Below are 25,845 nucleotides of genomic sequence, written 5' to 3'. Positions count from 1 at the left end.
AGGATGCATTGCCAGCACTGTTTCCAACCTGCTCAGAAAGAGTCTTGGCTTTGTTTTCACACCAATGTTTTCCCCCCGGTAAGCATGGTTAGTAAGAATCCAGACAGCCAACATGAACCTGACTAGAACTTCATGGACAAGGGAATGCAGCAGTAGGACAAAGGGTAATGATTTGCATCTGGAAGAGAGTAGACTTTGGTTACACACTAGGAAAAAATTCTTCAGTGTGAGGGTGGTGAGACACTGGCACAGGTTGCCCAGGGAAATTGTAGCTGCCCATCTCTGGAAGTGTTCAGGTTGGATGGGATTTTGAGCAACTTGGTCTAGTGGGAGGTGCCCCTGCCCATGCAGGGGGAGTTGGTACTAGATGATCTTTAAGGTCTCTTCCAACCAAAACCATTCTATGAATAATGCTGAGAAATCTCACTATTTGTCTTGCCAGTTAATGGTACTTTAACCTTGTGGTTTTATAGTTCATACACAGGATTTACCATCTGCAGGAAACTCAGTGTGCAGTGGCTGTCTGCATGGTTGAAACCTCCTGTCTGCTGAACTGAGCATCCTTAAAATAGCTCAGTGTAGATTTCAAAGTACTGAGAAAAGAACAGAGCACCCTGGCAGCAGGACTTGGGCATTTTACAGTAGAAGCAGGAAGGTTTTTTTTCTTTGTTTTGTTTGGTGTTTTTTGGCCAACCAATGCCATTGTGCTTAAGCACCAGTAACATAAAAATAGCATCATTCTCTTTTCTTCTTAAAGCATAACTTGCAGAGCAGCCTGATTTACTCATAGATGCTGAAACTGGATAATGGTTCAGATGAGCAATGTGATGTTTCCCTTATTTTTTTTCTTTATTGTTATCATTATTTTATTTTTGCTTGAAATGGAATGGGACTGATAGCTCAGTGCTTGACAAGTGGTGAAAATCAATGTGTGTGCATGGATAATGGAGGAAGAAGTAAAAAATACTGGGGGGAATAGGACTGTGTGGCTGGTCACTGAATGCTTTGCACTACTTCAATCCTAGTTCTGCTGCAACTCACTTTAAGAGCCATTGCTTGGTAATCTTTTGTTTTTTGGTTAGTATGGAACTGGCAGGGTAGATTTAGCTCAGATGCTGGTGACTAAACATTTGCATCCCAAAGCCTAAATATTATTGCCTTTCTCAGCACTTTGATTCATCTGTCTTCTCTGGCAGGTACCATTGTGAAAAGAGGAAAGTTTAACCATCCCTACACACTCTGCTATTTTTGTGCTTTTCCTTTTCTATACCAATTTATTTTGAAGGTGAGGCTTGTTAACCCAGCCTCCAGTATGAATTGTTAGTAGGGTTTTGTTCTGATTACATCTCCCAAATTAAAGAATTAAAACTATTGGTGTATCTCTAAATTAAAGCTGGAAATACCACAATTTAAATATCAGGAATTTAATGTTCCAGAATAGGGTAACTCACCTATATTTCTTGCCTTTAACCACAAAAGACCTCTGTTTCTCTTCAGTATGTATTTCAGCAGATGAGGCAAGTAATTACATAGCTGCTCTGCTCTCCTCTTTACTGATGTGCAGTCTGATGAAGTTGCACATGGTGATACCAGTTCATGGTGTGCTCTTTGCCACAGACTGAACTCAAAAGTCCTGTGACACAGCTGCAGATCTTGCAGTGTTTATTCAGGCAGTGTTTTTATTAACTGGAGATCTATTAGACTCTGTAGTGTGGTTAGTAGATGTAAAAGCACTATTAGGCTGCAGTGTTATTCCTTGATCAGTTGAAGCCCATGCCGTGTACAGATCCATCCTTGCTTTTCTTCTGAGGGCTCTCTAAATTATCAGTGAGGTGAATTGCGTGGCCCGTGCCCCACAGGAAATCTGGTTGGTGTGCTTATGGCTGCTTCTGGCCCTAAAAAATGACTATCATGAAACTGATATGTGACACTCACGTGTCAGTGACTGGAAGGTGGATTGGGCGTTTATTAGACGATAACACACTCTTAATCCGAAGTGTGGGTGATGGATAAAAAACAAGTGTACTTGAGGATACCAGCTGCAGGCTAACAAATGGTTTGGTGTTCCTAGATCACTAGGCAGGAGTGACTTCTACCATACTGTCCGTGTTTTGGAGTATGAGCTATGACTCAGGGCTAGGTTTCCAGCTTTGCTGTGCAAGTTGCCGGAGGGAAAGAATGAATGAATGAAGGTACTTGTCTCTTGTTTTTTCTCAAGCAGCAGTGTGCATGGGTTTTTCCTCAAAAGACTGTAGGAACAGCCACCTGAAAGTCAAGAACATATACTTTGTTGTCTCCTGTTTTCTACCCTAGAGACACTGCACTTGTTTACTGCACTCATCACCAAGCATTCATACGATTGTTTATTCCTTTTAATTATGCCATGGGTGTACATTAATGTCATGGAGAAACCCTCTGCAACTGTGCCAGCCTTTTGCATAGACAGGACTGCAAATTGACTTGACTGGGTTGGAGGTCCTGTGCTAGTTGTTCACTATATCAGAAATTAATATTGCCTATAATTCTGTTGTGGTTTTAATTTTGTTTTGGTTTTGTGTTTAATTTTTTGTTTGTTTTACACTAATGGTTAGAGAACTGGCATAGAAAGGGTGAGACTCTACACTCTGGTATAGTTTGGAGCATTTGCCAAACTCCTTTTGATATCCATGGGATAAAGTCTGTCCAGTACCTGTTATGTTGCCTTTACCTTAAAAGGCAGAGAAGGTTACAACTGTTCCTGAATATGGTGGAAATGTGTACGATCATTTTTTGTTTGGTTTGGTTTTTGTTGGGTTTGAATTTGGGTTTTGTTGTGGTTTTTTTTTTGGTGTTAGACATTTTCTGAAGTAAGAGAATCTCTGCATAGCATTGCTATTGAGGGTAAAGTGCCAGGACCACTTCTATTTGAAATACAGATAGTTTTTTTTTTGTTTTTTTTTTCAGCATGGGCTTGTACAGTTCAGGTTGTATTCTATTGCTCGGTGTTATATGTTACATATTAATAAAATGTAGGTACAAAGGGCTTGTATTACCTTATCTTGTAGTTCTTAATCTGGTGAAACTTTTCTTCTTTTCTGTTGCATTTGCTTTACATGCTGTATTACAGAAACATTGATCTTGTTGAGTTTGCTTTTTGTTTTTATATTTTGGGAAGCCTGATGCTGTTACTGAGAACAGTGCTGATGGGTTATTTATATATTCTGCCTGACTATTTTATGGCTATATGCAATTTTCCAGCTTACAGTGAAGCAAGAGGAACTATTTCAAGCCTAAATTAAAGGCACTTTATATTTGTATGCTGAAATCATATGCCTGTTTTCACTGTCTTCTTCTTAAGGGCTGTATCGAAGCATTTATGTCGCTGCAAATGAATCATAGGTTTGAAGTATTCCACTTCATCTCAAACTAATAGCAGGTAGGGTGCTTAACAGGTATCTTAGTACAGAGCACAGTGGAAGCTATTTGTGGAAAAAAAACTTCTCTCAAGCTGAATTTAGTTTGAATTTGGCTCATACTGAAGAAAGGTATGCAACTTTTTTTTTAATAGTAATGTTGCGTTTATAGCATGGAAACTACCTGTGCTTAGAACAGGCCTTTAAATAGCACAGTTTCTCTGTGCTTTATTTTAGTGGAGGAACAAAAAGGCTTTTATTATGGAGTGCTTTTGTATTGTCCTTTATAGCCATAGTACCTCTGACAGAGAAAGCTGGTTTCTTTGTCTCACATTCAATGGTATTAACAGGCTTCTTGGCACTTTCTGACTGCAGTTGCTGGAGCCCATCAGAACGTAGCTGCTTGTGTAGATCCAAGGTATAGCCTGAGCAGTGGATTTCAGTCTGTGGTTCATGGAGCCACTTTCTAGTACTGAGATACTTCAGAAAGTTGGCTGTGAAATGCAAATCTGTGCCGTGAACTTTAAAGGGATCTGCTTCCCCTGAAGTCGTTTGAAATCTGTCATTTGGAAAATGTCAAAAACCAGTAATTTAAAGCAGTCACAGCATTTCATGAGAATGTGTATTCACTATTGTGGAAAAGTTCATATGAGGTCACCTGAACTGTTGCTAGGTTGGAGAGTCTGTAGTGGGAATGTTTTCCCTTTTCCTTTTTCTGATGTCTCTGAAGGAAACAAATCTTCACCTTCCTTTCTGCATAAAAGAAAAGGAACATTGTAGTATCTAAAAGGTCCTGACCGTGTAATGCCAAAAAGGATACATATTGTTACATATTTCACATTTCTGGGCCCCTCAGTCCAAGAAGGACAGGGAACTGCTTGGAAGAGTCCAGTGCAGAGCCACAAAGATGATTAAAGTAGTGGAATATCTCCCTTGTGAGGAAAGGATGAGGGAGCTGGGGCTCTTCGGCTTGAGGAGACATGAGGGGTGACCTCATTAATGTTTATAAATATATAAAGGGTGAGTGTCAGGAGGATGGAGCCAGGCTCTTCTCAGTGATGTCCAGTGATAGGACAAGGGGTAACAGGTGTAAGCCAGAATAAAGGAGTTTCCCCATAAAAAAGCTTTTTCACAGTGAGAGTAACAGAGCATTGGAACACGCTGACCAGTGAATTTGTGGAATCTCCCTCTCTGGAGACATTCAAAACCTGCCTGGATGTATCCCTGTGTGACCTACTTCAGATGATCCTGCTCTGGCGAGGGGGTTGGACTTGATGATCTTGATGGACTTGATCACTCAGGACATTTGTCTGGCTCTTCCTACTCCCTTTGGGACTTTCAATTTGGTGCTTTGATTGTTATAGGACAAGCTTTAAAAACAAAACCTGAAAAGCTTGTTTTAAGAAACAAGTTGGTATGAATCTTTGTAGCTACTTGCATCAATGCAGTTGGTGGTGTGGAGGAAAAAAATTACATCATTTGAAAATTGATACAAAATTCTTAAATGTTGCATAGCATTATTGTAAAGCTATAATAGCATAATCTGCATTTGTGCAAAACTCTGTCTCTCACCACCTGCTTACAATTAACAACTGTAGAAAAATATAAAGTGATATGAGCAGAAGATGAATGCAGGCTTCTTTTTTTTTGAAATTTTATAGCCATGTAAATAGAACTATTAATTGAGTTTCGTTTATGGATGTATAGAAAGTCGAGGTAGTTTCATAGAATCATAGAATGGTTTGGGTTGGAAAGGACCTTTAAGATCATCTACTTCTAACCCCCTGCCATGGGCAAAGACTCCTTCCACCAGACCAAGTTCCTCAAAGCCCCATCAAGCTTGGCCTTGAACACTTCCCAGGGGTGGGGCATCCACAACTTCCCTGGGCAACCTGTTCCAGTGTCTCACCACCCTCACATTTCCTTATGTCTAACTAAATCTACCCTCTCCAGTTGGAAGCCATTACCCCTTGTCCTGTTGCTGTATGTCCTTGTGAAAAGTCCCTCCCCAGCTTTCCTGTAGGCCCCTTCACAGGTACTGGAAGGCCACTACAAGGTCTCCCCAGATTCTTTTCTTCTCCAGGCTGAACAATCCCAACTCTCTCAGCCTGTCTTCATAGGAGAGGTGCTCCAGCCCTCTCTGATCATCTCTGTGGCTCTCCTCTGAAACTGCTCAAACATATCCATGTCCTTATTGTTTGACAGAGAATAAAATCTTAAACATTTTTTATCTTCACCTCTCTAGGGAGGAGAATGGGAGCTGCAAGTTACTGACAGATGACTGATGACTCATTGGGTGTATAGTGGATAAGAAGTGAATGTTCAGGGAAAATTTCCTATGGAAGAGAAATTGCTTTCTGCTAATAAATATGGCAGTAGCTCTCCCTGCATATTTGTAGGGAATGCTATTTGTTAGGCATATTGGAAATGAAAGGAAACATCCTTCTATTTGTTAGGCATATGGAAATGAAAGAAAACAGCCTTCTATCAATTTTACAGTGTCCTGCTGAGTTCTCATTGAAATGTGCATTTTCAAGGCAGTGTAGTGATTTTTTGCAAGTTGAGACACATCATAGCAATTGTTGGTCAAACATGAGTACTGATAAAAGGAGCAGAGGATTTGGATTGTTTTCTGAGCTCTTATTTTTTTGTGATGTGATGCAAGTCTTAATTTTTTTCTCTGCCAGGAGCTTACACTGGTAATCCAAATGGTATGTTTAGTCTTTTTATCTGCTAGAATATAGGTCGTCTCTAATTAAAGAAGAGTTTGGTTTGGTATTAATCTTATTCAGTTTGTTGGGTTTTTTTCTCCCTGAACACAATTTTGCCATTAAACCACTAAGCTCTTCAGGCTTTTAAGCACTAGAGTGCTTTTTCTGTACTCTTATTTTCTGGATGCCTGTTTATGTTCACGGGGTAAAAACCTGCACCCTAAAACCAGGCAGATTAAAAAATACAGGCAGTAAGCCTGGGTGATAATTTTTCAGTAAATATTTTATTGCTTTTTCCATGTGTTACACTGAAATCTGACTTAAACTAGGCATAAATCTAGTCAGAAGAGGTCACTAATCATCAAAATTAATCCTCTTAGACTTGTGCTTGGTACGAGGCCAGCTACTGAGAAGTTTTAATAGCTCACATATGTTGCTTATCTCTCTGGCAGTTTGCCAATGAAGTAAACTTTGAGTTTGTGGATTTTATATATCTGTGAAGTATGCTGCTTGTTTGGTGCAAGTTGATGCAGCTTTTCTGTGTGTTGCAAAAGGCTCATAGCCTCCCACTGCAGAATGGAGCTTTTAAAGAGCTATAGTCTCCTAGAGTTCCATGGTAAGAAGTGGTATCATTCATGGTTGACCTGTTTATGGTGCTTCCCTATGAAGTATAATGATCCACATTTAATGCTACTTACTCAGAGCAGAGGAAGAGACAATATTTTAAGTAGAGTAATACTGTGGAACCCAGTTATAGCTGAATGAAACGTCACCCTGCCTCCACTGCTGCCGTTCTGACTTGGAGGAAGCATTCATTTACATAAATGCAACTCTTTCTTGAGTCAGGTCTGGACTGGAATAAGCATTTAGGTTTCTCTCTTCATAGCAGCATGCTTCATACTTGACAGAATAATGATTATTTCGGATCCTAATTATGGAACTGCTTCATCCCCTGGGGCATGAAAAGCAAACTGTAGGAGTGAGTGCATCATTAAAAAATTAGTGTATTTTTAGGGAGGAGGTGAAAATAAAATGCAGCTCCATTGAACAGTTTCATGATGAAGAAAAAAACACTTGCATTAGAGAAACTCTTCAGAACAATCTGAGATTATGATTAAACCCCCCATATTTTCTTAACAACTTATTTATCCTTTGCTCGTGTGAAATTCTTAATTTTTTTCTCGCCTTTATTTCTCAAGGAAAAGAATGAAAGCTCGCGCTCCTCCTCCACCAAATCAACCTTCTGCAGCAAGTAGAATTCACAGCGAGCTAAAGTCACCTGCAGAGACAGCTGTAGTTTCTGATCAGAACCTTGTGAGCATGAAGGAGAACATGATAAACCGATCTGTGAACTTCACAGTCATTTTACCCAACGGGGTGGAGCAGAAGAGCACAGTACAAGGAAGGTAAGGCTTTGATTAATTCTCACTTTCTGGAGCCCTCCATTTTCAGTGGGATATTTGCTGATGGAAATCTCTATTTCTGAGTTTCTCAGCCATGCTTCTCTCTGCATTTTAGGCAGATGTCACACCAGAGAGTCCTGAGAGCCATGCGTAAAGGACACTATTTTCTGGGCAGGGAGGATTTAGCAGCTATTTTGTCACTGTTTTCCCCACGGATCACCCTCAGCACGTGTATGGATCCTGTCTCTTCCGTGTAGTACCAGTGGGTTAGTCTTAGATTGTATCACATCTTGTACTACAGAGGGGTTTTGGTGTGGTAGAAGTAGGTGCTGCTGGCAAACAGTAGTCCTGACAGTCTGCCTGTCTGGAGTCATGCCGAGAAGCAAGCTCAGAAGATGAATGAGTGATTCATCACATTCAGAGATCCTGCCTTCACAAATTCATTGTGATTGTGCAGACAGCAAGCATCTGCTGGTATTTAGGAAGCCTTTTCTACAGAAAAGTATTGGGTTTTTTCCACAGGAAGAGAGGTTTCCCTCACCACTGGGTACAATCAAAGGCAAATTGTATTGGAAAGGCAGTCTTGAGAAAATTTTCGTGACCTTGGGAGCTCTTCATTATCCTCACCTTCTCTATGAGAAATGTTTTCTAAGAAGGGAACTTACTACTTTATTAAGGAATTAGGAAGAGTTTTAGAAATACATTCCATACTATGATGAAACTGTAACAATGGCGTGGTCAGCAGTGGTCAAAAAAACTGCAGAATGTGCTGATACCAGATTAGGAGGAAATGTAGATGCTTGTTGATGAAACAGGGTCTGTATGTATTTTACATTTGGGTTTTGCAGCAGTTACTCTGCATTCCTGTAAAACTAGTTGTCTTGGTCTAATGTATTAATCTATTTTGTCTGTTACTGCATTTGATGGCTGAGGAGGATGGGTACAGCAGCATGCAGAGTCTATTTCAATCTCCTCCCTATTTTTCTCATAAAAATGAGTGTTCTAAAAGTAGAACAGGACATGAAACTCACTGGCTATTAGATCCCAAGGAAAGCTGGTATTCCATTGGCAAATGCAAGCCACATGGGAGCAAAGAAGAGGCTAATCTTCATGCAGCATTTTGTGTAGAGAGATAGCCAATTGCCGTCTGGTTAGAGAAGATCTTATATGCCCTCAAAAAAACCAAAACAAACACTTCAAGAGCACTGCAGGGGTAGCATTTTAATGTAACTTTTTGAAGAACATACAAGGTACATGAGCAAAGAACAAATGAAAGATCCCTGTTCGATAAATGTTGTCTCCTGCACAGGTGCTTATTATCACTACCATTGTTAAATGGTACACTAAGGGCATTTTGATTAGTAGAGCCTTTAGTTTGTGGATTAAAACCTGAAAGAAATGTCAGAAACTAAGCTTTAGGTATTTCTGTGGAGTTAACTGTATTTTCTACATCAGGCACTCTAAACAACCAAAATGTTCTCATGGTTCTGTGGAGGTGCCTCGTCTCTCCATTGTCTGCATGAGAGGTCTAAGTGCCCTGATTTTAGCAGCAACTAAATTCCTGCTTGTGTTAATCTGCTAATCTGACTGCCACCAGTGCTTAATTTAGGTAGTAGGTCATCTTCTTTAGCACTGTTTTGGGCACTGTGATAGAGTGGTGAGTTAAATTAACGCTGTTTATGTTTTTAGAGATGTGAAATTTAAAACAAAGAAACAAAAAAGTAATTTCAAGAGCATCTGGAATTTTTAGGGGATGGACTATTTTAAGTGTCCAGGTTTAGATGAAAGGCCTGTTTTTTTCATAGCACTGGAACAGGCTGCCCAGAGAGGTTGTAGAGTCTCCTCCTCTGGTTACTTTCAAAACCCACCTGGATGCATTCCTGTGTGGCCTGCTCCAGGTGATCCTGCTTTGTCAGGGGGGTTGGAGTAGATGACCTCTAGTGGTCCCTTCCAACCCCTAATATTCTATAATTCTGTGATAATTTTGCATTGCTTTGACACTGTAAACTGGGCAGCTACAAAGTACAGTGATATTCAGAGGTAAATATTTAATGATAAAGATACTGGATTAAAAAAAAAAAAGTCATTTAATGTGAGGCAAGTATGGAAACCAGTGCAGGTAATAAATTCTTTATCCCGTTCAGTCTTTTTATCTATGCTGATATCATGGAAGGACATTTGAGACAAATTGTGCTTTTGTTTATACTGCTATAAATCTCTAGTATTTCCATTGCCATCATTAAAACTGCATCCTGCAAAATCTACTTTTGGGTACCCTGGGGAAATAGCTTTTCTGTTGCAGAAAAATTTTGCAAAACCTTGCCCTGGGCATCATCATAATGAAAAATGATTCTTTAATTTCAGGAAATAAGTTCACAGAGAAATGAAGTACACTAGAGGATGTTGGAAAATATAACTACTGTAGTTAATTAGTAACACTTAAGGTTATTATAAATTAACCAAGTTAAAAGTCAAAATTAACTCTTCCAATTTGTTCGTTGTATGTAAGCAAAGCAGCATGTTGTTACTTTCACTTTGTTCTCCGTGTTAAAAGTTCCTATAAATATCAGCAAGAGGAAATACCATTTTAGGAAAAAAAGAAAGTGTATGCTATTTGATGATATTTTAATGGAGTATGGATTTTTAAAGTGGATGTTTTATTTATAAAAGTTAACTAAAGATCTCTTTAAAAGTTTATTGCCTTCTTGTAACACACAATTCATTCCACATTCTGGAAATATGTAGTGCAGATTTTAGAGCAAGGCTGAGCCCTTAGGGTTTGTGTGCAGTAACAGAATAATATTTAAAACCTTTTTTTCTTTTTTGAAGTAATTAGTCCCTGTGAACTCTGCTGTAAAATATGTGAAAGTAATCATTAAAAACTTCTCCCCCCTGAAAAAGATTATAAAATGCCTCCACAACTAATCTATATTTGTACAGTTGTATGAGCACTAGCTGATGTGTTGAAAGGATAGGCAAAATGTTTGCCACTTACACATTTTATGCATATGGATTTGTAACAGATCCACAGAAACTGTTCTCAGGTCTGACAGAGACCAAGGCATTCAGAAAGAAAGCAAGTGGAAAAGCTCTGGAGAGTTACTAGAAACTTTGTGATTCTCACAAGCAGTACTTTCAGTGAGTAACCCATAAATGAAGGGACTGTATGTCTGCCTCCATTCCCACTGACTGATACAGAGGAGGAATTCCCAGTTAACACAGATACAGACCTTTAGTGACAGCAGCTTGAGAAATCAGTAGTGTTTGAAACATATTTCAAAAAAATGGGGATATTTGAAGCTTATTGTTTGGTTTAGAGTTGTCAACACATGGATGACTGATAAGGAGAAAAGTAGGGTGGGTGATTGTTGATTCTGCTGTTATCTTATGCATTACACAAATTCTCTCATACCTGTGATGCATGGAGAGCAGGACACTAGAACAAGTAAACTTGCTTAAGCTGTAGTTCCATTCTACAAATACTGGAGGACAGAGCTCAGTGCAGACTGGATGTTACATGGGGCATAAGGCAAATTAATCACAGAAGGAATATTCTTACATAGTTTTCAGTGAAAGAAACTTAGTCATATTAATAATCATAGGCTTATAGCTTAACATATGGAATGGTATTTCAAGCAAGACTGAAGGTTTGAAATCATCCCAGGTTGGTAAAACATGAAAGGTATGTTAGAAGGTGATGAACAGGACACATACAGCAAAAGAACTAAAAAGTAAATAGGGGTCAGGTTAAAACTACAATAGGTCAATGTAGTTAGTTGTTTTTTTAAAGCCCTGAATAATTTCCTGAAATATGTTGGATGAGGCCACTGGAAATCACCTGCTTTAACTCCCTGCTCAGTGTAGGTCTCACAAGAGCAGAGTCGCTTAGGGCTGTCTCCAGACAAGTTTGAATAGAACCTTTCTGTACCCCTGTTCCAGGGCTTGACCATCATTGTGGGAATAAATGTTTATTTGTACCTGGAGTTTCCTATGTTCTCACTTGTCTCTTGCCATTTACTGCTGAGAAGAGTCTGGCTCTGTAACCCTCCTGGTCATTACCTGTCGACAGCAGCAAGGTCCCCCTCCACCTTTCTCATCTTAAGGCTCAACAAACCCAGTACTCTGCCTCTTCTGGTGTGTCATATTGGTGTTCCTTCTGTGGACTTGCTCATTTAGGGAAAATAAGAGTCAAATATACATGAGCAGAGTAAGAAAAGAAATAGAAAGTATTTATGAATATCTCTTTATCATGCTTCCTGTTCTTCTTTTGATGCAGTTTGCTTTTTAGTATATAAACTTCTGGGTCTGTAGGGAAACATAACATTTTAATGAAGTGCCTGCTGTGCTTTGAAGCATGAGGAAACAAGAGTGGCTAACACTATTTTCTATTTTTAAATATAGAAGCTTTTCTTTTCCAATCAATTGTCACTTGAAATTTCTAGTCTGTGTTACTCATAAACCTAAAAAAAAGATTCTTTCTACCAGTTTGAAATGTTGTGCTATTTTTCTGTTTGGTTGGTTGTTGTTGGGTTTTTTTAATGGGCATTTTTAGGATGAAAGTAGAGGGGAGCAGAAAAGTCAATGTCATTTGACAGTTTGACAAGACTACAATTTTATCCTACACATTTATTTCCTAGATGTATGGGATGGTATTTCTTGATGGATTACTCTGTGTGATCCCAAGGAGATTAGGCCAGGCCACACACAGAACAACTTATTTCCTGCCTCTTAAAATACAGATGTTTTTGCTGCATTTTACTGGTGAACAACAGGATGCAAGTGATCTGACACACTCAAACTTGATCAGGACTTTGGCCTGATAAGTATTGCTGGCAGAATAGTTACTCTTTACTGTCTAGAATTGGTGTTAAATGTCAAACAGCTTAATAGCAGAGTATCAGGACAGAGCCAGAGTACTCTTCTATGCTAAGAATAGTTGTCTGGACCATATTGTCTTAATCTTCAATTGCGTTCATCCTGTCACACCAGAGTGTTTGCACTCTCCACCCAAACGTCAGCAGCATCTTACTGAAATAAGAAAGTAATGCTTAGCTGAGAATTTGGATAAGCATGAGACATTTTCCTTGTTAATTTCAGCTTTACTTTTAGTCCTTTATGGTCAGACCTGCCTTGAATTTCAAAGCAGAGTTTGCTTCTAGGTCTGAAAAACAGGTTAAAATAAAGTACAGGTGTGTCTGGAATTAAATGAAAGCAAAGGAAGGTTTGACTCTGCATCAACCCAAAGCTAGGAAGAGAAGTTGGTCTAGATTAGTAGATTGTTCAGCACTATTCTCTTGCTGTGTTTAGCAGCTCTCTTCTGTGCATGGCACATACATGTAGTTACTTGAAAATACAATTCTCTTTTGAAATCAGGCTGAGCTGTATCACAGTTCAGAAGGAATTTTTTTTCCAGTTGGCAAAATTGAAGTCTGATACAAGAAACACCTTCATTGCAAGGACTTCCCAGTTGTCTTACTTCTCTGGAACACATGAATTTTGAAATTTGTTTGTAGAATTTATCTCTTTCTTTCTTAATCCTTCTGAAGTTTTGTGGAAATGATTTCCCCAAATTTACATTTTGGCAACAGCATACTATTCACTTTGAAGTTCTTTCAAAAGCTTCAGAGAGAGCGCTTAATTTGTACTCTTAAATTGTACAGATGAAGCCTGAGGATGCTTTTCATGGAACAGTTGTGTATTCTGAACAGTATGGCTCAGAACGGGAAGTTGCAGACTTCCTTAAGTGTTATATTTAGCACCTACCTGTTCTGTAATCAACAATAAGACAAAACCACAAATTTGGCTGGATTTTTAAATTTATTCATTATATGGAAAAATTTACTCAACTTCCATGACTGTCTGCAACTTATTTTCTCAGATGGCTGCTGTGGATTCTAACCTTGTTCCAAGGTTAGTGTGGCTGTTGAACATATTTCATAATTTCAGTGGGCGCTACAAAATTTGTAAACTGCTTATTTGGAAACCATATGGTTAAAAAAAAAAGTAGTTTTCCAAATGCTATTATTTTTTTAAAAAGTGTTTTTTAATGAAATAGCTTGTGAGGTAAGATAAATGTGCACATTTGAATGAATTATCACAATATTATGCACTACAGAAATACTAGTGTTCCACTTTAAAGAGAAATGTCTAGCAAGTAGAACACAATGTGTTGCGGTTCTGCCAGGTTATTTGCTTTTCTCTGAAACAATAGTAATAAGGCTGGGAAAGAAACACATGCAAATTTCACTTTAAAGAGGTATGTCTGTAAACAGGCAAGCTGAGATCTGTATCAGACACTTTAAAATGCTGACTGCTGCACGACATAATGAATATTCATGTAAATATCAGTGTAGGTGGGGTTCTTCTATAGTTTGGATTTAGTAAGTGTAAATGTTTCTTTTGGTTGGTGGTGTGTTACATATGAATTAAACATGGCTGTGAAATACAGACATTTGCAACTTGAAGACAGTGCCAAAGTTAAGTTGTCATGATATGACAACTTGACCAGTGATAGGACAAGGGGTAATGGGTGTAAATTGGAGCATAGGAGGTTCAAGTTGAATATCAGAAAAAATTTTTTTACTGTAAGGGTGACAGAGCCCTGGAACAGGCTGCCCAGGGGGGTTGTGGAGTCTCCTTCACTGGAGACATTCAAAACCCGCCTGGACACGTTCCTAGGCGATGTACTCTAGGGGGCCCTGCTCTGGCAGGGGGGGTTGGACTAGATGATCTTTCGAGGTCCCTTCCAACCCCTAAGATTCTATGATTCTATGATTCTGTGACCTGATACAGTTTCAATTCAGATATTACACCTTTCTGTTTAGATACCCTTTGTTAGCAGTTACCACAGTACTCTATTTTTCTGAAGCCTTGTATATATATATTAACGACATCTGTTTTCTTTGTTTAATCTTCAGTCATCTTCTCACTGTGTTCATCTCTTTTCAATGCAATCACCTATTCCAAATTTTCCACCCTTGCCACTTTCTTCATCTCACACTGTGTAGCTCAGTCAAACTTCAAATAAGTTGCTGTTAAGAATGTCCTTTCTCACCTCTGACATTAGAGAAGCTGTCATCTACATGTGTGTTAGTCTTTAACTTGTTAATAAGTGTTCATTCTTCTTTTCCACTCTGATTGTCTTTCTCTGTCTAGCTCTCCAGGGTTCTTCACCAACTTCTTGAGCAGTTGTTGGCCAACAACATCCACACAGAAGGGAGATGGGCAGCTCCCCTCCCTGCCCCCCCAGTAGTTTCCCAGATGCTCACAGCTTGCAGTTGAAGGGCAGCTCAAGCTACAGATACAGTGGTGGTTGCTAAAAACTTATGAAGGATTTTATTTTCTTTGAATGTTCTTGCATTTTTATATCAAGTTTTTCCAGGTCTCACATTAGACCTGGAAGTCTGCTCCTTTAGTACATGTGCTGTCTATGCCCTTATTTTTGCTTCTGTTAGAAGAAAAATATCCCATGTATATAGCAGGTTGGTAATTTTTTTTCAGGTTCTCTTGTGGCAGATACTAGTTTATGAAACCAAAACTTTTCAGAAACATAACCAGTTGTAGTTCACCTGTTTTCTCTGGAATTTTAGGGAGAAAGATTGAAAGAAACAAAAAACAACAACAAAAATGACCCTTCAGTAGAGAATTTCTGGGGTGTGGAAGGACATAGTTTGTATCTGCTGAGTCAGACAGTATCAAAGCTCCAGTGAATGTTGAGTTATTGACACGAAATGGAGTATTTCCATGGAAAAGCATGGAATAAGAGAGGAGTAGTGACTGTCTCTTTTAACCTTGTGGTTTAAGAATCACGTCTACAATGAGTTTTTATACTGGATTAATATCTTCACCTAAATAAAAAACAATTCTTGTTCCTGGAAATAAGGCTGTTGTTAAGTGGATTTGGAGGAAAAGGGAAAAAACCCTCGAAGTTGTAATCTGGAAAAAAAAAATCCTATCTACCTTTCATTCCAGATGTAAATGCACCATTTTTAGTTGTGTTTTGTGATGGTTCATATGTAGGTAGAGTTTACTGTACTGTGAGTGTATCAGAGCAGAGTTTGAGTTGGAGGATGTAATGTATGAGTTTAGTATGTATGATGCACTTTGTTCATTCTTGGCTTCTGTTTGTTAGTGCTGTTATTGGCACCGGTCTCTGCCTTATACTGAATAGTTAATTGCCAGCTCATAAAAACACACTAAAGTGCAAATATACTTAATTTGTAACTTTTTATCTGATCTGTTTAGGGTTTCAAAGCATTAGCACTGTTCCGTCCCAAAGATGGTTAACTATTGACATATCCACACTTGTAACATCTTTTTTTCTCCCATATTAAAACTTTGATAAATTTTTTAGCAACTGTTGTTGTTTGGTTTTTTTTTCTCATGGTAACAATGAGTATCTTCTTCCTTGCAGTAAAGCTGTGATGGATCTATTGGTTGATTTATGCAGCCAGTATCACTTAAATCCATCCCAACACAGTCTTGAACTGAAGTCTTCAGGAACTCAACAACCTCTGAGTTATAAGCCAAACACTTTGATAGGAGCACTGGATGTACAGACAGTACTCCTGAAAGAGAAGGTTCCTGAGGAGAAGACAAAGAGACCTCTACCACGGGTCCCTGAGGTTGGTAATCTGTAGGGCTAAAGTGATGCCATGAAACATCATTTCATTCGTATGATTTCAAGCAGTTCGTCTAATCCTTTCATCTTCAGACCAAATGGGAGAGGATTGACATGGACTATAACCTGCTTTACTAGTTTAATGGATTTGCTTGCAGATTGGCAGGTGACAGTCTGGACTCCAAAATTTAGGCAAAATATTATGTTGCTTTTGGTCAGATAGATGGAAATCTGTTCTTACAAAGACTTTTGATTAAGGACCAAGATGATTGAAATGAGGGTAGTGGCATTGTCTGGAGGGTTTCGAAGGTATTTTGTTTGCCATCTTTATTGAAGATATATGACAAGACTGACTATTAATGTGTATTTATAAGTATTGTGAAGATTCAAGAAGTAGACATTTTCCAAATATGTTTGCTGACATTTTTTATTATGCTCTAACACTCTAGCTAATACACTGGCATGCCTTTCAACGTGGTAATTGTAAACACTCACAAATTACATCTGCCTCTGATTCCTTTTCCTTACTTGCCTTTTCTTGTGCATGTCGCCTCAGTGGCAAGGGAGTTAATGAAAATTTAATTTAAAAAAAAAAATAATTATTTGCAACAGTATGCATGGGGGGTAGGTTTGTCCAGGAGAACATACGATAATATAGAAGTCCACAAGAACTTTCTCATTGTAATAGACTGTGGCCATTGCAGAGAGAGGGCTGAGAGTTTGTGTTTGTTTCTGCAGAAATCAGTGAGGCTGGTAGTGAACTACTTGAAGACACAGAAGGCTGTGGTTCGAGTTAGTCCGGAGGTGCCTCTCCACAGCATCATCCCAGCTATTTGTGAGAAGTGTGAAGTCAGTCAAGAGCACGTTGTTCTTCTGCGAGATGGCATCACTGGGGAGGAGCTGGAGCTTACCAAGTCCTTGGAGGAGCTGGGAATAAAGGAATTGTATGCCTGGGACAGAAAAAGAGGTGAGCTGAGGCTGAAAGCAGTCACTGTGAGGTGAGGTGGTGTGCCAGCAATATGGATGGACAACTTAAAAGGATTTGTGCTCTCGTTCCTTTGGCGTCCAACTGAAACAGTAGAGTGACATCTGAGTCCAGAGAGCAGTCTGGCTTTGTTCAGTGAGCTGTGCCCAGAGTGGCAGCAGCATGCCCAGCCATCCCTGGCTGATCTCAGGCTCTGTGCCAGGTTGGGCTGGCCCCTGGCAGGGAGCAGATTGGCCTGGGACAGGGCAAAGGGAGGAGCTTTGCTACCTCCTGGAGCTGTTGTCAGTACAGGTGTGCATAACACAGACACCTATCCAGGCAGAGGCTGTCACCTACCTGTGCTGTGGGCTGGAGAATGAAAGAAGAGACATACCATAGTCATGGCAGCTGTGAAAGCTGAGAGGCAGAGGAGACGGGCCAGGGCTTATGAGAAACAGACTGTGAATAGGCTCAGAGACGTTTCCTCCAGAGTGAAGTTACTGAAGGTTTAGTGAAGAGGAGCTAAGAGGTATTCTGATTTTTAAATTTTGTTCTCTTGTTTATTTACCTCACTTTGTGTTCTCCTAGATGATACTGTAGCAGCAGCTTCTTGGGTTTGAGTTTTATCAGCTTGACTGTGTATTCAAATTGCATAAATATGCAATGTTCTTTAATATATACCTGCTTTAAAAACACACATTGACAAGCTCTGCTTCCTTTGAGGTCATTAAAATTGTCTCCTGTGGTTTGTATCAATTGGTATCACTTCCAGCACAGTAACTGTCCTTATTTATTGTTTAGATAACGTCAGTCTTGTAGGTGCTGAGCAGCAGGCTTATTTTTTATTTATACAGTTATTTATTTATGTTGATGTTCTGTCTCTTCTTTCAAACTCCTTTGGTAAGTGACAGTTCTACCTCTATGCAAGTCAAATTTCAATGAATTAAGGCTTTCAAGTAAACTTAATGTCTACTTTTCCTTTGAATTGTTAGGGTGCTCAAGAAAGTGGCTGGCAGCATGTCATAACTCAATCATATGTTGGGTTTTTAAAGACATGTTTACCGTAATTAAGCAAACCATTTTGGAGATACATATTGAGCATAATGAGTATTCAGTAGTAATCATTCAGCATATTTCAGAGACAACTTAAAGAGTAATTGGCCCAAGCCTTCCTAAAACTCTTTTCTTTTAAAATGAAAGTGATGGTGTATATACTGGTGCATTATTGGTCCTGAATTGCTGTTCTGGCCTGTACAGTTAAAACCATGACTTTATTTCAGGGCTGTGTTTATAAAAATATTACATTGTGCCCTCTGGATTTTATTGGGTTTTATATTTTATTCTTTTTTAACCTTTCAGTATATCTTTCATTGTTATAAAATCCCCCTTGATCCTGAGCGATTTCTGCCGCCTTCTTACTCTGCACCATGGTGTCTAATGAGAAGATGGGTAAATAAACATAAAATTTACAAAAGGTTTCCCTTGTTTCCAGTAAATTTCTTCCTCATATGTTCTCATCTGTAACCTCCAAGAGGAATAAACTGGTTTGTTTCACTAGCAGTTGATCTATGAATTGTGCATTGAGTAGATGTCCAGTCTGTTTAGAACTGACAGATTTTAATAACATATTCCCACTAATAGATAAGGCATCAAGAGTTGCTAAAAGCATAGGCTGTGCTTGTAGCAGCAAGTTCTAAAAAACCTTTGTGCTAGTCATTCTCTCCTTCTCTGAAACAGAAATACCAAGTGCTGAAGGATTATTAAAAGACAAGCTCTGCTGCCACCTGCTTACATAATTTGATTTAGCAGCTGAAGCAGCTTCACAAGTGAATTGGGAATTAGTAATGCAGCTGCACTGCTTCAAGTACCAGCTTTGCATATCTGCTCTTGGTCAACATTTTTTTTCTGTAATATTCAGGCAAACAAATACTAGGAGTAATTAATGAATACTGTGGCTTTTGAGGCAGTACTGCAACTTTAATATGTCTTCTCTTGTCCTTTCATTGCCTGCCTTTTCCAGTTCCTCCATCAAAAACTCAGTCTGAACCTTCTCTGAACTATAGAGGTACTGTACAACACTGCTGAGGGGAAAAATAGTTTTCCCTTCACACTGTGTTTAATGTGAGTTTGGTAGATGAATCTTTAAGAATGTCACATAAAATGCTGTAGAAAACCAAGCTATTTTTGTTGTATGTTGTCTTTTGCAAAGTGTTGTTCACATGTCTGTACTTTTGGTCAGAACAAGCACATTTCTGTCTTCACTATTTGTCTTTAAAATGCCAGCAATTAACAAATCCTGTCTTTTAACTTTTCTCTGGTATGGTATGTCTCTGTGTAGATTTCAAGCCTTTGCAAGTTACCTGAAGCATGATTAGTTGAATTTGAAAAACACTGACATTTCAGAGGTCTCCTGGGTTCTAAATGTATTTAGTAGCAAAGATAGAATATTTTGAGATTCATGAGGTTTTCCACTAATTTCTGTTTACATGAAACAAAGCATTTTAATGCAAATCTATGGATACATGTTGGGTAACTCTGAGTAGGTGTTTCATTAGATTACATTGCTGCTTCTAGTTAAACAGAAAATGTATATTTAATGTAGCCTTTTTATCCCACCGAGTCTGTTATAATATGTTGCTTAAATTAATTATCCTCAAGAAATATACGATTGATTTCGAACTGGCTTTACGTCTTTGCATTACTAGTGAACACAACAAAACAAAAAAACCCTGTGGATGACTTCTCTAAATTTTCAGGAAGGAAGGAGGTGCACCTCCAGTAGGTGACACCCATTGAGCAAATCTTATCTCATGGCCTGTTACTCTTGGCTTCCTTAATGCAAGGACTTTCCCCCCTAATCTTCTGTCATTTCTTACTGTGGCTTCTGATACAGAGCACTTGAGAGAATGTCTACTGTATTTATCCAAGAAAAACAGGTGCAGATTTTCAAAGATTCCTTGCTGTTTTGAGATGATATACTGTGTTTGAAGTCCCAGTTTATTTGGATTACCAAGTGTGTTTAATGGTGATGTTGATGATCAGTTGTTAATGGCATAGCTTCTGCTAGCCCTTTATCATTATTGTCCATAGTTAAAAACTATGTGAGTAAGGAAATGATGATCCACATATATTTCTAGCCCAGGTCCCAGCAGACAAACAGCAGTTTCTAGAAGTAGCATAGACAGCACTTAGTATTTGGAAAGGTATTAATTTATTGCTGTATTTTCTTGCAGCAGAGTTGGAGGCTTTCTTAAGGACAGTTTCTCCCTGTTTTCCTCTGGGTTCATAATTTTTATTCTTTCTCCTGTGCTTTGAAGTAATTTATGTGCTTAACACCTTCTAACATTGGACATTGTTGATGTGCAGAGCGATGTGTGTGAAACTCAAATGCTTTGTGTGAAATGCAAATCAGTTTTACAGGAGTTCTGGGATGATGGTTTTTTTTGTGAGGTAAACCTTTATTTTGTGACAACAAACAAGTCAAATTGCATTTTCTTCTTAATTGTTATAAAACAAAGCAAATACTTAGACAAGAAAGTAATGTTTCTCTGTATCTTTTACTTCCTGCATGCTAATGGGATACTCTGATGTACTTGGAACCAGGGAGGAATCTTTATATCCTTATGTAGTGTCTGGTAAAAAAAAAAAAAAATAGTGGGAGCAATAATTCACAATCTACATATTGATTGTCAAATCAATGAAGTAAGAGAGATCCACAATCTGTATATTGATTGTCAAATCAATGGTAGTTCCCTGTAATGCATGACCTTATCATGTTGCTCATCCAGCTTGGCTCTTGTTGGGAATATCGAAGGGAGGTTAGTCTGAGGATTCATACAGTTCCTTACCTGATTCAAGGGGACACACATTTGAACCCTTACAGACTGAAATGCATATAAACCTGCCTCTCTTCCCATCTGAAGTAAAAATACCAGCATGGGAAAAGACAGGCACAGCCAGCTGGTGTAAGTTGTAAGGAGAGCTCTCTTTCCAAGGGAAAAAGGTCTCTTTCCTCATCCTGGAACTTCATCCAAGTCCACATAAGAGTCTTTTTGTTGGCTTCAGCGTTTTAAGTCAGGCCTCTGAATTGCTGAAGGTACTAACCATCACCTTCTTGAAATGTCTTTTTTAAAGTATTACAGTAGTCTGTGAGTTTTCAGTGAGACATCTAACAAGCATTTCTAAAGACTAAGCAATTCCCTTATGTTTTGCTTTTCAGTAAGGATTACTAAATTGTGACTGAAGACTTACTGAAGTTTGTTAAATTTTCCATTTACCTACATTAGATTTTGGAACAAACTCAGAACAAATAAAAGTTTGAAAAAGAATGTGCTAAGTCTGGCAGTTTGGTAGATAGTTCAGTTCATATTATCTCCAGCTCATAAAAATACAGCATTTATTAAGGAAGTTTTAAAATACAGATCTTCTGAATCTTTATTTCAGACGTGTAAAAAATATTCCATTATAATTGTTTCAGAACCAAGTCCAAAGGCTTCAATAAGCAATGATGCAATAGAAAAAGAAAAGACAAGACTTCTGGAATTGTTTAAAGCTGATAGGAGAAACAGCAAGGTAAGTGTTCAGTACTGCCTCATTAAAGACAATTGCATTCTTTCCAGATGTATTATGTTTGTGGGTGGTAGCATTGGAAGTTTTTGGTTTTCCCTTCTGAGTTGTCCATTATCAGGTGGATAAACTACGTTTACTCAGTGCAGTCTTCTGGAGATATTGGCTAATTATTGAAGGAATCAGGCATGTTGATATATTCAATTTATTATTTTTTTAATGCTGTGCGTTTGGTACATGTCATTTTGTTAGTAGTGCTCAAACTATAAAAAACATTAATGTAAGAACTCATGTAATATAGAACACCTTCAGATATCAAGTAGAAGTGTCTAGTTTACTCTTTTGTGGGTGCGTCGTAATCTGTTTTAAAGTATTTATATTCTTAGGAAGCTCTATGCAGTAATGCTATTACCATCTCCAACTCTGTAAAACTTCTAGAAATTAATCAGATGTAGCAGAAATAACTTGGAGTAATAACCTGAAGGATAAGTATCTGCTGGGGTGCATAATAGACGTTTTAACTTTCTTTTTAATCTTGATTGAGAAAATTTGAAAAAGAAATTTTATACAAAATAATTTTCCTCTGTTGATATGCCTGTATGAAAAATTTGAAATGTTTTTCCTCACAGAGAAGCTTTCTAATACAAGAACATAAAAAAAATACTGTGCTTTCATTTAATACATTTTGCATCCTTCATTAAAAATACCAGCATCAATTGATTTTGATTATGAAGTATTTAATACTTCATTATGTCAGAGTAAAAGGGAATTTTATTTTATCTTGCTTAACAAGCCCTCCCTGGCTTTTGCAGTGAAATAATAAAACGTGTGTCTCATTAACTGGTGTACTAAGAAACATAAGCTTGTTAATGGACCAATGTTTCACTTAGTCTTCCAGTGTTCTCAGTCATGTTTTTGAAACTGTGAAAACTTTCCAAAATCTTAGTTGTTTGCCCTTTTGGTAATGATCAAAATTGGAGTTCTTTTTCTAGGCAATAGTTTCTTTTATTCCTCACATTTTACGAAAGACACATGGAAACTGTATTTAATGAGATGAGTAGTCAGTTTTTCTCAGAGTGTTTGTCCTCCAAAAGAAAGTGTTTCCCATTTAGAAGGGAACAAAAGCATAACTGGAGCAATAATGCTATATCTGCCTGGAAGCACTGAGTAAACAAGGGAGTTCAACTTGAAGACTCTAGAGCATGCTGTGGGGCTTGTAGTTCTCTGGAAAAAGCAAATATATTATGGCACACAGTTTTTGCATTATAGTTTGTCCTTTGATTCCATTTTCCTGAAGTTTGGTATGAAAGTGTGTGCTCTGGGTGTTAAAACTCCTGAAGCAGCTCAGAATGAACTGCTAAAATATTTGCACTTACAACCTTAGAAAATGTTGCTATGAAGCATCCCAAATCTGTGGTTACAGGAAGGGGTTTCTCATGGCTGAGTTTGGGATGAGTGTCCCAAGACTGCAAACTTGTCTCGTTTCTGTTCTCTTCCATGTGCTTGTTAATCAGAGTCATAGAAAGGGGTACTCTGAGATTATTTAAAACAAAATTTTAAATAGATGCTAAGGATACTGAGGACCAGTTAACAAGATACAAGTAGTATTTGACCTAAGGAAAAGTGTACAAACAAGTATGAGAAATAGCTTCTAAATCTGAAGTAGCAGTCAGAACTAACAGGAAGAAAAACTCACATAAGTTAATTGACTTTTCTTGGTAATTTCTTTCTTGGATTCTTGCTTTCAAATTGCTTTTTTTCAAAAAGAAACTACTTGTTTAGTCCAGCCAGAAAGTAATTGTTGTCTTTTCAATACAAACCTCTAGGAGTCTGAATCCAAACAAATGAAAGAATTACTGAAAACTGAAGATTAGCACAGCACACAGGAGCAAGCATCTGTTAACTGGCCATAATACATCTGGCTTGGAATTGTGGAAGATTACTAGCCAAAACAGCAGTGAAAACTGCTAAGTATGCTTTGTTAACAGAATGAGTGCAAAATAATTAGGCTCTTTTAAGAAAAGGCTTTGGTAGGTTTTTGAAGGGATTATATAATGCGATGTCTGTGATTTCAGGACACTGGAATCAAAAGCCCAGAGTTCCTAAACTCTGCTCTTTATAGTTATTGTTACATTTTTACTGCTCCTTAAGACTTAAATTGCTTCTGCATTTTTTTTCCTATTTTTTCTTAATTTGCATTATGATTTGAAGTGATTTTGTATGTCGATGTCTGGATGTATGCAGGCATGCATAGCCTGTGTTTTAGAACTAAGTGATAGCAAAAATCGTCCAACATCTTGCACAGTAGTAGGGCGGCATAGTTGCAGGCATTTAGAAGGAGAAGGCAGTTTCTTTTGCAAGGGAAGAAGAGTATTAGCCTGTGTTGCAAACTGTCCTGGATCAGGTGTCACTGCATGCTCCATGCCTACGCTCAGATTTCGGTGCCCACGCACATGCTTTCTTTCTCAGCTAGCTCACTGAAAGCAATAAGCATGGCATGACAATACACTCGGTCAAACTTTGTAAAAAACTTTCAGTTATATTGAAAACACAATGACACGGAATCAAAGTGGGGTCCTGTTTGCATAGTTAATACAAAATGGTTGAAAGTATTCTTTTTTGTTAAGTTTGTGTGGGCAGGCTTAGTGCCAGATCAGGTATCATCTTGTTCTCTCCATTCTAATTTTATGCTGGATCAGTTACCCTCTGTTCTCCTGCAGCTGGCATAAAAAACATAAAGGTGGCATGAACTCTGTATTTTTTATGTGAAATGGAGTCATGTGCCTGAGGCTAAATCCAGATCAAACTGGCACTGCTAAGCAGTCTGGTAGAGCAGAGGTCCTGTGCAGATAGTCATGGGATCTAGGCTCAAGCAGGGTATATGCTAGTGCACAGAAACAGCCCTGTCATTCACGAGTGTCAGTGGAGTTCTCTGCTTGTTCCCCTGTGTCTGTGGAAATAGCAGACTTGGTCAGTCTGGTTCCTAGTGATACAGGAGTAGCTTAATACCTATTTTCCTCCTTGCCCAAGAATAGTTCTATTTCTTTGTATTGTTCTTAAATATTTCTGCTGATAGATTTCTCTGGGCATTGCCTACATCAGAGAATTTTTGCACATTACTTCAAGAGTTTCTCAGCAATCGGGTCCAGCACTACCGAGGCAGTGTCTTGGTTCTGTGATGAGGTTTCATGCTTTGCTCTGGCATGTTTTTGCTGTTTTGTTTCCTTTGCTGCTGCTATGTAGGGTACTTGTTTGTGTTGCAGACAGAAGAATATTTGATGGTGAGCAGAGATTGTGGTGAGGAGGATGTTTTTAGTTCTACATCTACAAGTGAAGGAAGCTTGGAAGTAAGTACTAACACGGCCTGTGTAGACGCTGTTGCATTCCTATTAGATCCTGCAGCTTGAATAACCAGACACCACTATTTTTCCTGATGCTTAGCCAAGTAGAAGTAGAAATAGCTTCCTTCTTAGCAGGCTTAGTTATGAGAGTGCACAGTTTGCATATCTTGATGAAGTTAAAATGCAATGCAATGTCTCCAAATAAAACTTGCTATCTATAAATGAGGTTTTCAGTTATATTCTAAGCAGTTGTGAGCAAGAAGTGTTTTAACAAAGGACATAAGTGTTGTGACTGTACACAACGACAGTACTGTGTGATGCAAAAGTATGTGATGTTTAGAGGAGGCTTTTTTTCTTATAAAGCCACACCTCACATTTTTATCACTTTACATGTCTTCTACATCGTGGCAGCATTCCACTTGTTTCTTAAGTAGCTTGGAGGTGAAGGGTACTTCTGTCTTAACCAATGGAAATAACACAAAATATTTCTGCTAAGTACTTCCAGTAGGCTTTTCAGTGCCTGACAGACTACTAAATTAAGAGGATTTAAGTATCCAATTAGGAAGAGTGAATCCCTAAATATTTTTCTGTAGGATTGTTCTGGTGCATCAAAAATCACAATAAATAGTGTCCTTTTGTTGCTTTTTAAAAGTACTTGGCTTTTTGTTACAATATTTTCAAACTGCGGAGAAGACACTGTTGATGATAAAACAGACACCTGAAATACAAGGTCCAGCTCTGAATCCCACTTTCACAAACAGGTATTTGGTAAAAGGGTGCTGGTCCATTAAATTTAGAGCTACACTGGCCACAGGGAAGGGTGACAGAAAATTGTGGAAAAAAGGGAG

General features: G+C 38.4%; 1 protein-coding gene across 24 annotated transcripts in view; it reads left to right on the top strand.

The window, feature by feature from the left end:
• The window catches only part of COBL (cordon-bleu WH2 repeat protein), a 174,509-nt gene that overhangs the window by 46,251 nt on the left and 102,413 nt on the right, over positions 1-25,845 (top strand). For 13 of the 24 annotated variants that reach the window (XM_071736761.1, XM_071736759.1, XM_071736760.1 and 10 more), the window contains 6 exons: positions 7,303-7,509; positions 15,920-16,130; positions 16,865-17,093; positions 19,111-19,155; positions 21,568-21,662; positions 24,920-25,003. In XM_071736761.1, coding sequence (XP_071592862.1) covers positions 7,310-7,509; positions 15,920-16,130; positions 16,865-17,093; positions 19,111-19,155; positions 21,568-21,662; positions 24,920-25,003 — 864 coding nt within the window. In that variant the 5' untranslated portion in view covers positions 7,303-7,309. Of the gene's footprint in view, positions 1-49; positions 79-7,302; positions 7,510-15,919; positions 16,131-16,864; positions 17,094-17,454; positions 17,620-19,110; positions 19,156-21,567; positions 21,663-24,919; positions 25,004-25,845 lie in introns of those variants that run through there. The other 11 variants (XM_071736765.1, XM_071736767.1, XM_071736771.1 and 8 more) reach the window with 5 other exon arrangements.

This window comes from Heliangelus exortis, chromosome 2, assembly GCF_036169615.1.
Source record: "Heliangelus exortis chromosome 2, bHelExo1.hap1, whole genome shotgun sequence".
In the NCBI taxonomy this organism is placed as follows: Eukaryota; Metazoa; Chordata; class Aves; order Apodiformes; family Trochilidae; genus Heliangelus; species Heliangelus exortis.
The sequence above is the reverse complement of the archived record's forward strand: the minus strand, read 5'-3'. Positions and strand labels throughout refer to the sequence as shown.